The 17,252-nt window shown below is 39.1% G+C and overlaps 1 protein-coding gene across 4 annotated transcripts in view; it reads right to left on the reverse strand.

The window, feature by feature from the left end:
* rbm33b (RNA binding motif protein 33b) overlaps window positions 1-17,252 on the reverse strand; it is a 41,769-nt gene that overhangs the window by 2,756 nt on the left and 21,761 nt on the right. For 3 of the 4 annotated variants that reach the window (XM_055202032.2, XM_055202031.2, XM_073875087.1), the window contains 4 exons: window positions 16,543-17,094; window positions 12,633-12,812; window positions 1,368-1,402; window positions 1,180-1,240 (listed from right to left, as the gene is read on the reverse strand). In XM_055202032.2, coding sequence (XP_055058007.2) covers window positions 1,180-1,240; window positions 1,368-1,402; window positions 12,633-12,812; window positions 16,543-17,094 — 828 coding nt within the window. Of the gene's footprint in view, window positions 1-953; window positions 1,241-1,367; window positions 1,403-12,632; window positions 12,813-16,542; window positions 17,095-17,252 lie in introns of those variants that run through there. The other variant, XM_073875091.1, reaches the window with a different exon arrangement.

The following is a 17,252-nucleotide window of genomic DNA, read 5'->3' on the forward strand; positions in this document are numbered from 1 at the left end:
TTAAGGCTTGATATAATTTAAACTGATGAGTTACAAAAAAATTCACCCCCCTCACAGTTGTTATGGAGGGCAAAATTAGCTATACAGACCAAAAACACTTTTTGTACCAGGCTTTAAGCATATTATTTTCTACTTTAAAGTTGGGCATTTTTAACATGGGAGTCTATAGGAATTGACTCCCTTTTGGAGCCAGCCTCAAGTGGCCAGTCGATAAATTGCATTTTAAGTCACTTCCGTATTGGCTTCATTAGAGAAATTGGAAGGTTGCCCCTCAATGTGCCCTTATACCACGGGTCTGTTGAATGCCGCACTCCGATCTGCCGAGAAATGCCCGGTGGGTATGCATTAATTTCTGACAACCGCACACCTAACCTGTCAAAATTTGTTAAAAATAGGCACCAGAGCAATGCCTGCGGCAACCGTGGCACAAGAGGAACAATCGACCGCGGTCCTCTGAACCATTTGAAAACAATGCACACCGCGGTATAACGGCAGGGCGCGAAGTGCATTATTTTCTTATAATTCAATGGCCCGTGGTCAATTATTTCTTACAATCTTGAATCGAAAATGCAAATCTCCTCCCCTCCTCAAAACGTTCTCTTGTTACTTCCAGTCATATGGTATGACAGGTAGGCGGGGTCTGGGAGGAGATTGCAGCAATAAGCAATTAGCAACACGACCCAACTTCAAACAATCCAATCAGATCTTGATGGACAAATTCAAATCCAGTCCTGCCTTATTTCATTTCAGAAGCCGTTTCACCCGGATATACGTCACCATGGAGGAAATAAGGCAAATCGCTACTTCCGTTTCATGGCCACTTTAACTTTCCACCAAGACAAAACTGCACCCTCAACAAAATCATAAAATTGGTATAAAACTGACTCAATATCTGTGTATTTATATATTAAAACGCATACATAATGTAGTTTAAGACATGTACAGCTACTTGGTACCATGCAAGTTTGTATGTATTTAATGATAACCAAGGAGCAACAAGTAAACATCTGCAAAACCAACATCTCTTAACAATGACGAAAAAAGGCACTTTTAAGACCAATTGTGAGATGAACCATATTACACATTCATTACAAAAAATGTCACCTTAACAGAGAAAACATTAGTAGCTTACTATTCAACAGAACTTAAACTCGGATAGGTTTAATGATTAAGTCTTACTATGAAGTTGACATTGCTTTGAGCATCAACAGACTCTGTTCTCAGGCCGGAACTGAAGGGTCTATAATAGCCGAAACAGAAAAGGAAAAAAGAGGCCTTGATTAAGCGACATGGTCTACGGTGCCCAATACCACATATGAAATGGGGGCATGCTGGGAAACGATGGTACTAAAGTCAAGTCTACTTACATGAAAGCGCGGCTTTGGTTTTTTCCGACTGGCACCTGTGTCAAAAGAAGGTTATAAAGGTCAGATCAAAGGTATGACCCGAGAGGGACACTCATTAAAAAGTAATGATGTCGGGCTGGCGACCATTATCACGTTCCAGTATCCGTACTCTGTCTGTTTTTATAGGGTGATAGTGGGCCTGGTGGCTATCAGGGTCAATGGTGTTTTTGTATGGCTGGTGACATCATAAAACTGCCAGCTCATTATAGGCCACTAGGAAGCAATGTTGCATGTAATGGCCAATGCTTTAACATACTAGGTAGCTGTATGGTCATTGCAGGACACTGTGGGTGGTATAGATCCTAATACATCTACTGCATAGATCCCATCCTGTCACCATGGACAAGCTCATGCACTATTGACTGCTGCATGCTGACACCACTGAATTAATAAGATAACGCGTATGTTCCAATCGTCCTGTAATTTTGCCAGTTGTAGGAAGGGTATGCTATCTGCAAGGCACTACAAATGGCATAGGGAAGAAGTGACCATAAATTTTTCACTTCACAGGAAATGGACGTGCATTCACCTCTTGACCACCACATGATGTTTGGCTAAAATAAACCTGATTTTTAAGAACAGCAGTTTTAATGATTTCAGCAGTGGTTGCTGTGTGCACACATAAAATGCAACCAATAGAAAGGATTTATTATAGAATAGATAACAGTTAAAGGGATAGTTCACCCAAAAATAAAATTGTGTCATCATTTACTCACCCTCATGTTGTTCTAAACCTGTATGAATTTATTTATTCTGTTGAACACAAAAGAAGATATTTTGAGAAATGATGGAAACAGTTGATGGTACCTATTGACTTTCATATTAGGAAAAACAAATACTATTGAAGTCAATGGGTACTGTCAACTGTGTGCCTACCATCATTCATCAAATTATCTTCTTTTGTTTTCAACAGAGTAAAAAAACTCATACAGGGTTAGAACAACATGAGAGGTGGGTAAATGGTGACAAATAATTCATTTTTGGGTAAACTATCAAATTAAGACACACATTATTTAATCCAAATCACAGTCATTTTATTCCTAAACAATGTAAAAGTATTTTTAAGCTAGTTTAAGGGGGGGTTGAGTAAGATATATATGGCTGGGTTTACACTTTGCATTAACATGCGATCTCTGTGATCCGATCTTGCAGATCGTTTCATCAGTATATCAGGACATGGCGCGTTTGTTACATCAAAGTGGCTTCTGTATCTGGATGACCGATCGGATCCCATGCAGGGAGACGCGCTGGATGAAAAGCTGTCATTCACAAATGGCCACAACTGTCTTTAACCATATGATTTAGGGTTGTCGCGGTAACCGCAATACCGTATTGTACAGTGCTACTGATAAGCCAACAGCAGAGAATAACTGATGTTCACATTTTTTTTAGCTTTAAAGGCTTTATCTTTGTTTATCTGCAGCGTCCGCACCGCACTGCAGCGTCAGCCGGTGTAACTTTACCTGAACTTGACTTTCACCTGCATGCTTTTCATCAACAACAAAATCCGTGTGAAACATTAGGATGACCATCACAAGTCCACTGTTTTAGTCTGCCTTAGTAAGTTTATTCATATATTTCTATATTAACTATAAACTGTTGTTAGTTATGTTTCCTGGTAATTTAAATATGATTTAAATAAAAGAGCTAACAGTTTCCTAAATTTCCTGTTATAGTGCGTAAGAAGTAATGTAATTTACAAACACATTTATAAGTAATTTTGCATAAAACCAAATGTATTTGGTTAATGTTATTATGGTTTCTCTGTGTTTTCCAGTAACTTAAAATGTGCTAAATGAGAGAGAAACGGCTGGCTGACCAGAAAGAAGCGCAACATTCACGTAATGACCTGACTTGATATGTCGCCATGGAAACACAAACATTATAACGACCCATTAAATTCTGCTATTAAATACTAAATCTCTAACATAGCATAATAAACATAGGCCTGAATAGCTTAAATACAGTCAGCAGTGTTAAAATGCTTTGGTATATCGATTTATTTCAAGACACTTTTGCTCCACAAATATGAATTTATGCAACTCTCATCTGCGCTCCATGACCTAACGTCCTTTATTTTTGACAGCTGTCAGTGAGAGGAGATGATAGTGGGCGGGGTTTTGTGTGACGTTGACCTGTTAATGCAGATACGATGGCTGGATTGCGTTTACATTACACTGAGATCCGATCACAAAGCGTCCTCGACTACCTCTGCATCAGGACACACAGATCGGATAACATTCCGACCACAAATGCGTATACACTTGTTTTTTCAATGTGTATGTGGACAACATCCGGATATAGGTTGCATGTTAATGCCAAGTGTAAACGCAGCCTATGATATTGTTTTATGGATTTAAATTAATATAAATCATATATTTTGATTTAAACACAAATGTGACCCTGTCTATGAAACTCAGTCTAAAGTCTCAATCTAATTATAATATTAAGAATATCAAAGTTTGATTTTAATCAATGATTTTTACATTGATTTCAATATTTGACATGACCTTACTCTGTGAATATTAAATATATCAAGATAATATTTTCACAGAATGACCTTTGCATTATTTGGGAAACAGTGAGTCACAAAAAAACTTTAGCTGGGTTTTTACAAGCAGGGTCACAAATGTATGTTATATTTATTTTCTAACTAGCTGTGTAATTTTACATTTATCATACTCAGACCACCAAAACGCTAAATTGTTGCTATAAATTGGGTATTTCATATGAAATAAATGAATGTGTCAAGTAAATAGAACTTCTACAGCAATGTAAGAGCCCTAAACACTGTAAAGGACTCCGTGAATTAGATCACAGCTAATACTTCACAGCACACAATGAGTGTTAAATGCCATTCTAAATTTTCATTGTCTGCCTTTACTATTGTTTGCAAGCTATAGTAAAAAAAATATTTTAACTAAATTTCAGTTAGTGTAAGTCATAACAGTACAAATGTTTTCATGAAACATAGAATTAAAATGAAGATATATAAATATTGTTTGTGCAGGTATGGGTAAAACTGACATGTAGAAGGCCATTATCCATATCAATAAAATATCAACAGTATTGGGCAGTCGTGGCCTAATGGTTAGAGAGTCTGGCTTGTATCCTGAGAGTTGCCGGTGTGACTAAGTTGCCCTTGAGCCAGGAACCTTTCCCCTATTGCTCCCCTGGCACTGCCCACAGCTCCAAGTGCTTGTTTCGATTTGCAGTGATCACTACTTACTGAGATGAATTAAATGCAGAGGTCACATTCTGCCATACATTGGTCATTAAGTCAGTTTCACAGTATAATTCCCTTCCCACTCAAAATAATTAATAAATTGGCCCCTTTGGACTTTGTGTTGTACAAAAAGTCAACCAAGGCCGCCCTCTACTGGATCTTTATAAAATTACATGCTTAATATTTCACTTAAAACTATCTTGTGCCTTGTCCAATTTATGTAATGGAAACAGGTTAACACAACACAATTTTACATTTTTTAGTCCCAACCCAATTTTATGTTGAACCCACTTCATAAAAAAATTCATTTAAAGGAGAAGTTCGTTATTTTACACTTAAAGTCCTGTTTTCAGATTGTTTATGATGAAATAGAACGGTTTTGACTGAAATTTGGACATATGATGCTGGCCCGAGAATTTTCGGGCGTTTCTTGTATCACCTCCCACCTCTACAATAGCCGAATAGGTGCACTGGAACAATCTTTCCTAAAATGCATTAAACTTTTGTTTACAAAGACGTTAAACTCACCGAGTGGTCAGCGGTGTTCACTGATATGCTCACACAAATCGCTGCAAAAGATGCTTTCCAACAGGTTTTATCGTAGTTTTTGCCATCTCCATTGACTTGTATTAGATATGCTGTGAGGTACAGTATTACTCCGCGCCGGGAACCCGTTTGTATTCTTGCAATTGGCAATGGCGGATTGTAGCCACCAACTGGGCTGGAGTGTCTATTATTCAAGCTCTCATTTCTATTTCATCATAAACAATCTGAAAACAGGGCTTTAAGTGTAAAATACCGAACTTGTCCTTTAATAATTTTGTGTTAAGACTGCATAAATGATTTTTGTTGATTTTACTAACTAGGGTGTGAATCTGTATTTCCCAGCATGTTTTGCATGTAATTGCATTTGGAGAGAAATGTTTAAAATTAAGTGTTATTTTATGCATTTTAGATAAAAAGCAAGCCTTTATAGTGTTTCTTACTGATTTTTAAGAGTTTGTGATATATTATGTCGAATTGTTTGGTTACCATCATGCAGAAGAGTGGCGCTGGTTAAGTTGTGGATGTGAGATATTTCTCTCAATGAGCCACTAACTCTTCAGTTAGTGGAGATCAGTCTCTTCTGAGATGCTCATCTTATGTATCATATTATTATTAATAGCATGCCAACATGAAAAACTGGTATTATATAGAAACTGGCATTTATTAAGATGGTTTAACATGACATTTTTTTGTTTGAATTAACTCGTTTTGTCCTTGTTGAACAAACCAGAACCAATTGCGTGGAAAAGTTTTCCTTAAGTGAAATAAGTTTATTGAACAAGATATTTTTAAGACTAAGAAATGTAAATTTATTAAGTTGGTGCAATAAAAAATTATTTGTTTAAATGAACATATTCTATTCTTGTTGTACAAGCCTAAACTAATTTAATTAAATTAAGTTGATTAAACAAACTATTGTTTTGAGTGTTGGATGTGGTAGCATCAGGAACTGTATTTAGATTCAACCAAATGATACAAATAAAATAAGTAAAATTAGTAAGCTTAGCATCTTATTTAATAACGCACCCACATCCACACTGTGATGTAATTACTACCTTTATTATTAACTAACTCATTTAACATATTTTTTACTTACTTAGTTTGAATTAGTTCAACTCAATTAGTTTATCATTTAACCACATATTATGAACTGTGACAGCCAAGGAACGAATAGCTGCATTGTTTTATGTGAAAGAGGAAAAAATCTATAGTGATTCAGGTGAGTGGCATCATGCAAACATTGCTCAAGGCAGTGCTATGATACCTCCGAGTCAGAGAGTGAACGCTCACCTCTCACTCCATGTGCAGTAATGCACGACATGACAGGCGAACGCCTCTCAACCCTGTCAAGTCTTTAGATCTGCACACACCAGGGATAGAGTCGTACTGCGCAGACAGGCACATCAACAGACCAAGCAACAGCAGGTGATTGGCTGCAGTCAGGATGAGAAACTATGGGGGGAATTCTCCATCCTCAAAGCTTCCTACTTCCTGCTCAGTCATCTGAGAGCCATGTGTACAACAAGTAATTACATATCAAAGCCTAACAACGGTTTCTATGACAAGCTCATAAAATGGATAAAGTAGATGTCAGAAACAGAGGCATACAACCCAGGTGAAATGAAGAAGTCTACAGCTGGTGAATGAGCAGCACTGAAGTCACTTTAATTGGCCACAATTGTGCAGCTCTAATTTACCTGAAAAGGAGGCGATGCACTGGGGGGGCAGGAATTTAATTCCTGCCGCCACCATATTCACAGGTCCAATGCCTTTATCACAAAAGTCAATGGGTATTTTTAGTGTAAAGAGGGTCTACGGGCACCAAATGCATGGTGATTCATACACGTCAGTGGCGGCCGGTGACTTCTTTTTTCGAGGGAGCTTGATGCGAAGTTCGTCACAACATGAATGTAGCCCCTCATGTGTGGTTCCTTTTTTCAAAATATGTGTGTGCATCACGTGTCTTGTTAAAATAAGTGCCTGCTGCAGACGCGTCTAAAGGGTTTATGATAAAAGAAACGCTCGCGTTTGCCAGATACTCGCACAATCTCATGCGTAATCAGAGTTTAGTGTTAAGGGAGTGTCTTGCGTGTATTTTGTGAACATGAGCGTCTCTTTCATCATAAACAGTTTTGACGCATGTGCAGCAGGCACTTATTTTGATAAGACACGGGATGCACATGGCTAACATGACGCAACGAACACACATTTTGAAAACGCAAGCAACACACGACACTCCGAACACATATTTTGAATTGAATGAGCAGTCACCAGCCGCCACTAATACAAATACATATGGGGTCACTCGGCTTTGTGGTACCAACATATTAAGTTACAAAAACCAAAACCTTTTCATCTGATAGTTGCTTGGATAAACCATCTGCTAAATGAATGTAAATAATACTGCCTGCTCACGTAAGCTTATTTAAAATGCCCTGTCTCCACCAGTGCCTCATGGTACAAACCAAAGACTATAAAAAAGATGGATGAAATGTTTCCAGAAACTTCAATTAGAGAAAAATGCTGCCAAAATCTCTCAAAAATGGCCTCTGACATCATACTCCGATGACGTAAACTGGAGTTTATTCAGTAATTGTGAAGTAGAGCCAATGTATCATTTTTTCGTTTGACTCAAACAGAGACATATCATGTCATCACATCCCTTATTAACCAACTAAAACCAAACGTATTAGAAAAATTAACTCTTTAAAGAACATCAGGATGATAAGAAATAACTAAAGTAACAGAAACCATCTTTAGGAAAATTTCATTTGAAGTGTAATTTTTAAGTATAGGTCACGTCCCATTCCTTTTTATGATGAGGGTGGGCCTTATGAATTAGCATTGATGTGCGGGTTGATCCAAAATGAGCGGTTGCCTGCGGTCACCCGTGGTTACGAGTCATCCAAAAATATTTTTAATGATATTCGGGTCACGGTTAGGCTGGTCGATTGAAATAAAGATGCCATTTAACTATTTTAAACATTTACTACTTTTAAAAAATGCGGGCCAGGAAGTGTGTAGGGTAAAAAAAAAATCCGGTCCGTTTTGCCGGCGTGTTAGTTGAAAACGTCGGTCGAAAGGCGGGTTGTTTATACATTGACCTGCTCATCACTGTGACCTAAACAGCAGCCCAACACCTAGAGGTTTCACTTTTTAAGACATGTGTGGCATGCCTGGGGCAAACACATGGGGCAAGCTGCAAAAACAAGAAAAACCATACAAAACAATAAGAAAAAACTTTCCTCATTTGAAAATGACTTACATAAAAGCATTCAATCACAAAAAGTTACAGAAACAAATAACGAAACAAAACGTTCATCATTTGAAAATCACTTGGAGAAGTGTGTCTGCTGTGCTGATTAATAACATGTACATGTAAATAATATTGCCTGCCTATTTCAGCATTAAAATTGCGTTACTAAATCGTCTGTTCCAGAGTGTCACTTACTGCACAACTGGGAATAACTTCCACAAAGGGGTGAAGCAGTTTCACAGTAAATTGCACTGATTGTATCAGCTTTCCAGGGTGAGAAGACCAGCCTGACAGTGAGTGGTGAAGTTGGGAGGGGAGCGAGGATTTGACCTACCTGAATGAGTCTTACTGACATCAGCAGGTTTTTCAGATGGACCCCAGCGGTTGAGGAAGAAAGCCCTTCATCTGACACCAGGTCTGCAGCCTTTCCCATCCTCCCCCTCCCTGCTCTACTGCTCGTCTGCTTGCCTGGCACCAAGCGGGCACTGCCCATCTGGCCCTCTCTAACTCTACCGCGCCCCTGAACAACAAGCAGCAGCGAGCGCCAGGCACACACCGAGACGACCAATTTAGTTTGCCCTTCTGGCGTCTGCTGATGTTTCAATACTGACAGGAAGTCTACTAACTGACAACTAAATATCACTTAACTGCATTCAAGTTAAGGTTAATACTGACTCTGTTATATTTTCTGTAAAACAAAAAAGTGGAATTTTGAAGAATCTGTGTTTTATGTATGATCTCTCAGCTACATCCCACATCTTCTGAAGTCATATAATACCAGTACTAAATTTAAATGATTATTCTCTCTGAAATTACATAATTCATGGGAACCATTATGCTGCTCTTAAATTAAATATGGCACACACGACACTGGTTAAATGTCAAATCAAAATGTAATTGGTTCTCACACGCCTTATGACGTCAAACTGACATGCTCCATATTTGATTTTGAAGCTGCATAAAGATTTGCATAATTTATCTGGTCAGTTATAGCTTTAATGAAAACTATACTTTCTGTCCTTATGCACTGTCAGTAAAAAGGTTTAAAACTGAACATTTTCTGTACCTTTATGGGTATAAAAAACATTTAAATCTTGTACCTTTTGGGGTTCAATCAAAAACATTTGATTTTTACCGTTTTGGAATCTATTCAGCTGATCTCCGGGTCTGGCGGTACCACTTTTAGCATAGCTTAGCACAATCCATTGAATCTGATTACACCACTAGCATTGCGCTCAAAAATGACCAAAGAGTTTTAAAACATGACTATTCTGTAGTTACATTGTGTACTAAAACCAACAGAAAATTAAAAGTTGTGATTTTCTAGGCTAATATGACCAGGATCTATACTCATTTTGGCGTAATAAGCAAGGACTTTGCTGCCGTAACATGGCTGCAGGAGGCGCAATGATATTACACAGTGCCCTGAAAATATTCCTCTGCTATTGAAAGTTACCAAAGGGACTACTTTCAGGCACTGCGTAATATCATTGCGCCTCCTGCAGCCATGTTTAACTCTAGGGGAGATGGAAAATTGTCCCTTTAAGGAACAAATTTGTATCAGTTAAAGTTTAGGGGTACAAAACAGTTAACTATACCTTTAAAGGTACACAAGAGATCCTTAAGGTACAGTAATGTACCCAAAAAGGTACAACATTGTATTATGTTTGGCATACATGAATATCAGATGACGTCAACCGCGTACATCACTCACTTCTCAAACTCGTCTGCCGCCAACTTGAGTACCTGATTCGGCAAGATCAATACATCAGTCTATGTGTTTCTGTACTTTGTTTTACAATAAATATTCAATTATCAACTATAAAATTGGCATTATTTTAAAGCTAAAATACTCAAGATTCATATTCTGAGGTTGTTTTTGCCATCAATACACTGGAATGAAAAGGGTTAAGTGAAATGCAGACAGACCGCATATTAATATAAATGTCGGTACTCACATATCTGGCCATATGGTTCTGATAATTTCTGACATATCCAAAAAACTTAAGCGTAGATTGCAATGTAAGTGTCCACTCTTCAAAATGCATCCCACATTTTAATCCAAAACAACAAAAAATAGGGAAAAATCCTGCAAGATCCCCCTTTGTTTACATGCATGCTTACGATCATGTTTCACGATCACTCTAAATGCATCTCGTTAAACTGTTCCGATAAATATTCCGCATTATTTTTCTGTTTTGTCCAATCAGATAAGGTTTGAGAACCTAAAATGTCCTGGAAGCGCACATTGGGTAAGCGAGGTGTCATTTTGCGTACCTTCGCTTTTGACTAGATAAGGCCAAAATGAAGCCAGCCATTGCCTATCCAGCAAAGTTTGTATTGATGGGGGTAGTAACCAATCATAAAACGATTACAAGGATTCAACTTATGTCAGTAAAATGTACTTCTGCGCAAATCTGTGCTTACACATGCAGAGACGTGTGCACACTCTGCGCACCCCGAATGTTTTGTTTTGGTAGCATAGCGGCCGGCTAACCTCTCATAGAGCAGCTGAGAAACCTCTCGAGAGGTTATATTAGGGATGCACCGAAATGAAAATTCTTTGCCGAAACCGAAAAAAGGAAACCAAGGCCGAAAAACCGAAACCGAAACACCGAAATAAATTATTATGCCAATTATTAGTACAATTGCATTTATGGCTATCACTGTGTACTAAATTTGAATACTGTGGAGATAATTTTGTTTATATGTGCCCTGTCAATAACAGAGAGATTTTATGTTTGCTTGTTTTTTTTTTTAAACGCGTTTCTCTCATATGTGCACTATTGAGGGCACTTAAAGGCGGAGTCCACGATGTTTGAAAAACGCGTTGGAAAAGGAGACGGGCCGACTACCAAAACACACTTATAGCCAATCAAATTAAATCAAATGCCGGTTTGCGTATGTGTGGGGCGGACCTATCAACAGAAGGTCCAGATTCTATTGGGGTAGGGGCGTGTTTGTTTAGGTGATTTCAAATATCAACATTGGCTTTCAAACATCATGGACTCCGCCTTTAAACGCGCGCACACACAGAGACCGAGGGTGAATCACAAACAGCGCAACAGTCACTCCACATAAAAACGTTATGTTGTGTTTTGTTGCTTTATTCGCCAAATGTATGTTAATGGATTACAGTATGAGGCACTTTAGCGCGACTCTCTCTAAAGTTTACACATCAAGACATGCTTAATCTTTGCAGACGCGTGCAAACAGCTCGACCGTGAGTGAAACCTGCTTGAGCACGAAGGGGAGGGGTGGGAGACTACTGATCACCGTGAGTGTAACCCAAGCACTAGCGCACGGATGGGAGTGGCGCGGTTGACATTCATTTTCGGTTGACTTTTTCAGCTGGATTTTTATTTCGGACCGAAACAGATAATGCCATTTTCGGCTGAAATTTTCGGCGACCAAAATTTCGGTGCACCCCTAGGTTATATATAATCTCCATTGTGGATCGGCGACTGCAGATTACTTTTTTGGGTTGAGAGTGTTTTGGTAAAGGTGATAAGGAGCACGATCGAGGTGCAAAAATACCGGACTGTATATAAATGAAATCGCGTTGCAGAGTTGCGCTGGACTGTGGAGCTGGGCTCGGATAAAGTAAGTTTGCATTGTTATGTTCTTCATATATTTACAGTTTTTGTTTCATGTTAGCTGTTTTTGATTACAAAAATAACAGTGGAGATGACTAAGACACGAGACACATGGCTATATTTATGGCTATATGAATCTAATGCATAGAATTTACAAACTAAAACAAGAAAATAAGATATGTGGCGGAAAATATGATGTAAATCGTAGCAAGCTAGCTATAGACAGTACTCGGTAGGTACTCAAGAGGGCGGCAGGCAACTGAAATGACGTATAAGGCCACTGATAATCATGTATACCTGTAAATGTACAAAACCTAACTTTAGGGTACACCCCAGCGATAGAAAAGTGCAGTTTTGTATCTTTTTTTCTGATAGTGTAGTAAGTTTGACAGCCCAGGGTCACTATGAACTGCTGAGGTTTATTTTTAATAAACATGGAGATTCTATTTAAACTCATTGGTGCATAACGAAAACATTTTTATAGATGAACGTTACCTTTAATATTTAACTTAGTGTTGTTGCAACTGTTCTACAGCCCCAAAAAGAGTAATTAAAAAAAATCAAGAGCCTGACCATAATTATACAGACAGAGACAGGTTTACCTTGTGCTGGGACTGGTTTAGGGTGGACAATCTTCTGCGTTTGTGGCAGCGCAGTCTTGGACCTTGCAGAGATGAATTGGGTGTTGTGAAGGTGACAACTCTGGACTTAGTTTCAATCACTGAACTGGACTCTCTACTCATCTGTGGTGTGAGATTGGAACTTGTACTCTCTTGTCTACCCTGTAAAAAAGAAAAAAAAATGTATCTGAAAAAAGACGAAAACCGCTGCTAAACATAATCTCAATTTTGCCAGAAAACATCTTAATGATCACCAAAACTTTTGGGAAAATACTCTGTGGACTGATAAGACAAACGTTGAACTGGTTTGTGTCCCATTGCGTCTGGTGTAAAAGTAACACAGTTTTATTTTGTACCACCAAACTTGCTCGTATAACTACTCGTCTTAAATAGGAAAAACGTTGATGTGTTTGGTCACTTCTAACTTTATCTCTAAATGGCAGCATTGAATGAATGGGGCTAAGCTAAATGCTATCGAAGCGTCGCAGCCTCAGCGCTTACGTGCACACACACAGATGATAGAGGGATGATTCAACAGTTCTTAGTTAAGGTAATAACATATTTTAATATTGAAAATGAGTAGACTATTCCTTTAAGCGAATTTGGGTTCTGCAGCAGGACAATGATCCCAAACACACCAGTAAGTCCACCTCTGAATGGCTAAAGAAAAACAAAATGAAAACTTTGGAGTGGCCTAGTCAAAGTCCTGACCTCAATCCTATTGAGATGCTGTGGCATAACCTTAAAAAGGCGATTCATGCTTGAAAACCCTCTAATGTGGCTGAATTACAACAATTCTGCATAGATGAGTGGACCAAAATTCCTCCACAGTGCTGTAACAGACTCATTGCAAGTTCTCGCAAACGCTTGATTGCAGTTGTTGCTGCTAAGGGTGGCCCAACCAGTTATTAGGTTTAGGGGGCAAACACTTTTTCACACAGGGCTATGTGGGTTTAAATTTTGTTTTCCCTTCATAATAAAAACCTTCATTTAGGAAATGCATGTTGTGTTTACTTGTGTTATCTTTGATTAATAAGTGCGATAAAAAAAAAACACAAAGGGGGACAACACTTTTTTACACCAATGTTTAGCATCAATACGTTACAGACACACTACTGCCTCTACTGTCAATTTTCTCTTTTATATATTGTATATACTGTATAAATATAATACATATATCTAGGTAGTGCAATAAAAGTTCTCACTATTTTTGTGTATATTGTGTAGAATTGTATATCAGTTTTGTGAACGTATTAAGGATCCACAAGCATACAGATCTTCCAACCCTACAGTAATGCTTTAAAGCCTTAGGGTGAGAAAATAAAGCAAAATATTTTTCTCAAGTTTCTTTCATACTCTCTATATTTTTAATCCTTTTCCATGTGTCCTTCCGACCTTCCTATGCTGCATCCACCTTGCTGTCCTCCTGCAGAGAGCGTCCCACCTCATACCTTAATGAGCTAAAACAAATCAGGGGTCTCTGCTACCAGCTCTGCACTTCTCTCGGCTGGACGAGGCCCAATGTCACACTTGACCACTACACTGCTGAGATAGCAGTGGGCACCCCAGGCCCACAGTCAAAACAACTGGCCAACAGTATTGTACAACAATGTCACTCCCACTGACTATGTTACAATGTCTGACATCAACACAACATTCCCAGTGAGAGAACAGACTTGGACATAATTGATTTTTTTATCATGGCCTATGCAGCATCCTGTGGTATCATTAGGAAAAATATTACAAGTACTTGGATTCTTTATTCTAAATGGTCTAAAAAATCCTCAGTGTATGTATAGAGCTTAAATAATTCAAATGGTAGCTGCATGCAACCTACATTAGAGCCTAGATCTGTACAGTACATTTTGATAGCCAGGTAAAAAGGTAAAACGTTAAAGCACTACAGGAATGCATGGTTTGCATTCTGGCATCCCAAACTGTATTCCATTGCTCTCGGCACAGTGTAAAGTGAATAATCCCCCTTCACTGAAATCACAATCCTCCATTACACCAATCACACACTAAGCAGTATTATCCCGGGGTGACAACACTTGACAAATTCCCTGTTCACCCTTACTACTGCTTTGTGTTGCCTGACGGCACGTCTGCTATTATTCCTGATGCAAAATTAATTTTCCTTATCTATAGCTAAGCTCCTCAATCCAAATCCGCCACACTAGCAACTCTTTATTTACAAGCATTAAGAGAACGTGCCCACACATACACAATCACTCTCTCCTGAAAACAATTATAGATTAATTGCACGTCTTCAGGGGGTGACATCCAATTCTGAACACCTGAAAGATACTTGATACTGGAGAGAGGGAATGAGATAACATTGTCAGCACGGATGAGACTGACAGCCGAACAATGTCCCTGGGTAGCATCCTGCTGATCTGTCTTTCAACCGGGCCGCACCACTCAAACGCAAGCTCATCAATTCGGCAGTCTGCAGACGTTTCTCCGCAAAGACACCCCACCGCCGTCACCAGCACAACCTCTATTAAGACTGACACCCTGTTATCTTCATCGCTCGGCAAAGCTTGCGTGCCTCTCAGGACGAGTTATGGAAAAGAGTTTAAAGACAGAGATGTAGGCAGAATGTTTGTTTAGAAAGGTGAAACCAAATAAGGAAAATTTTGCTGTCACTTAATACAAATAATACAGGAACTTTCATCAGTAGTGGAAGCAAAAAAGTGAATACGAATGAAGTTTGTCACGTTATGTAGCTATGTAAAAATCAATTTGAGAAGCAAACACTGCCTCCGAAATCGCCTACCTCCATACTAGTACACGAGGTGAGTATTACAGGGTTCCCACACCTTAGTTAATTTCAAATTCAAGGACCTTTCAAGGACTTTCCAGGTGCAATACCCTCAAATTCAAGGACTAAATGTGGGGACACATTTCAAGTGAGAGCAAGTTTACGTTGTGCTACCTTTTAAGATATATTGTTACAGTTCTCCTTTGAGGGAACTCGCGCTGCGTCACTGCAGTGACACTTTGGGGACGCCTCCAGGGGTAAGTGCGTCTGAATGTGTATATCAAATTCAACTAATGGTGAGACTTAACGACAAAGACAGGGTGACGCGGGAACCAGGTAGTATATCGCTATCTGAAATATCACCAAAGATGGCGTTACAGGGAGGCAGGACGTATGGCAATGGAGACGCAGCGTTTCGTTCCCTTCTCAGGGAACAACAGTCAGTTACATACGCAACCGAGACGTTTCCATGTGTCAAACACAACTATGCAAAAAAGCATTTTGGTATGAATCAACATTTGCATACAGAAGATATAAGCATTTAAAGCGAAAAGTTTCGCATGTGTGCTTAAAATTCTAGAATTTTAATGATATTATCCTACACTACACAGGGAATAATATGGATTTTTTTTCCAGAAAACTTCTTGCATAAAATAGATTCAAGCTCTTTCAATGACCTGTATCTATGTATGTATATTTTCCAAAACTTCCCAGGGCCTTGATTTTTTTCCTCCAGATTCACAAACTTTCAAGGATTTCAAGGACCCGTGGCAACCCTGGTATTATGTCCGAATTCATACTATTCAAAAAACAGTATGTGAAAAATACCCGGATGATCTACTTCTGGCAAGACTTTGAAGTGTGCATTCGATGGACACTTTACTGTCACATGAGCACCCGGGAGAGGAGTCACCCAATATTCCATAATGTCGGAAAAAGAATGTAATACGCCCTAATGTCATTCACGCTACCCCTGATTATATTTTAATGGTCGGTGAGTAGGTGCTTTATCTAATTTAGTACGTACTGTCCCAGTACGCAACTTCAGACACAGAGCAAGATTCTCATTTGAAACAAGGTTGAGTAGAAAAGAAATAAGTTAAAGGTACTTTAAGGTGTAGTACTTACACCTAGGTTACGGTGTCTGACCACTCCAATTTTGTCAGGAACAGGCGTATCACAATCTGTCATCTCTAGCATCCTCATCCCTCCTTCCCAAACGTCCTGTGCTTGTGATTGCCATGCACTGCTGCGGCAAAGCTTCCTGTGATCTGGCAACACCGCCCTGTTTGTGCTCTGTTGATGTGGGCGATTGTACCGCAGCTCTGGCACCCAGCGTCGGGCCGCTGGAGCTTGTTGCCATGGCGGCTGAGGTGTTACCACTGAAGCATGGTACTGATGCTTCAGTGGAGGCAGGGGCTGGTATTCTGGATGGAAATTCAGGTCAGAACAGAGAGAGGGATTGCGGGACGGCGACTGGTACGTAATCTTTTGAAAGCAAGATTTCGGGTTCGTCTGCTGGACGTTTGAAGCAGGAGGACCGAATGGGTGTTTTCGTTGATGCTGATTGCCGTTGATGGCCCGCAAACGTCTCCTCTGCTCCTTCTCTCTGATGATCTTCTTCCTCAGTTGTATCTGATTCTTCAGCTTCTGCCTATACAACTCATCTTCAACACCAAACTGAGGATAACAAAATAGACCAGTTACATGAATGTATAGTTTATTAATTTTGCAAAAGTTTTTAATATATTACTATAAGGGCATCTTGTTTTTAAAAAATTTTTTATTTGTATTATTGCTTTTTGAAATCCTTGCTGATATTGGCGAATATCTGATGA

The sequence above is a fragment of the Misgurnus anguillicaudatus genome, chromosome 2 (assembly GCF_027580225.2).
Source record: "Misgurnus anguillicaudatus chromosome 2, ASM2758022v2, whole genome shotgun sequence".
In the NCBI taxonomy this organism is placed as follows: Eukaryota; Metazoa; Chordata; class Actinopteri; order Cypriniformes; family Cobitidae; genus Misgurnus; species Misgurnus anguillicaudatus.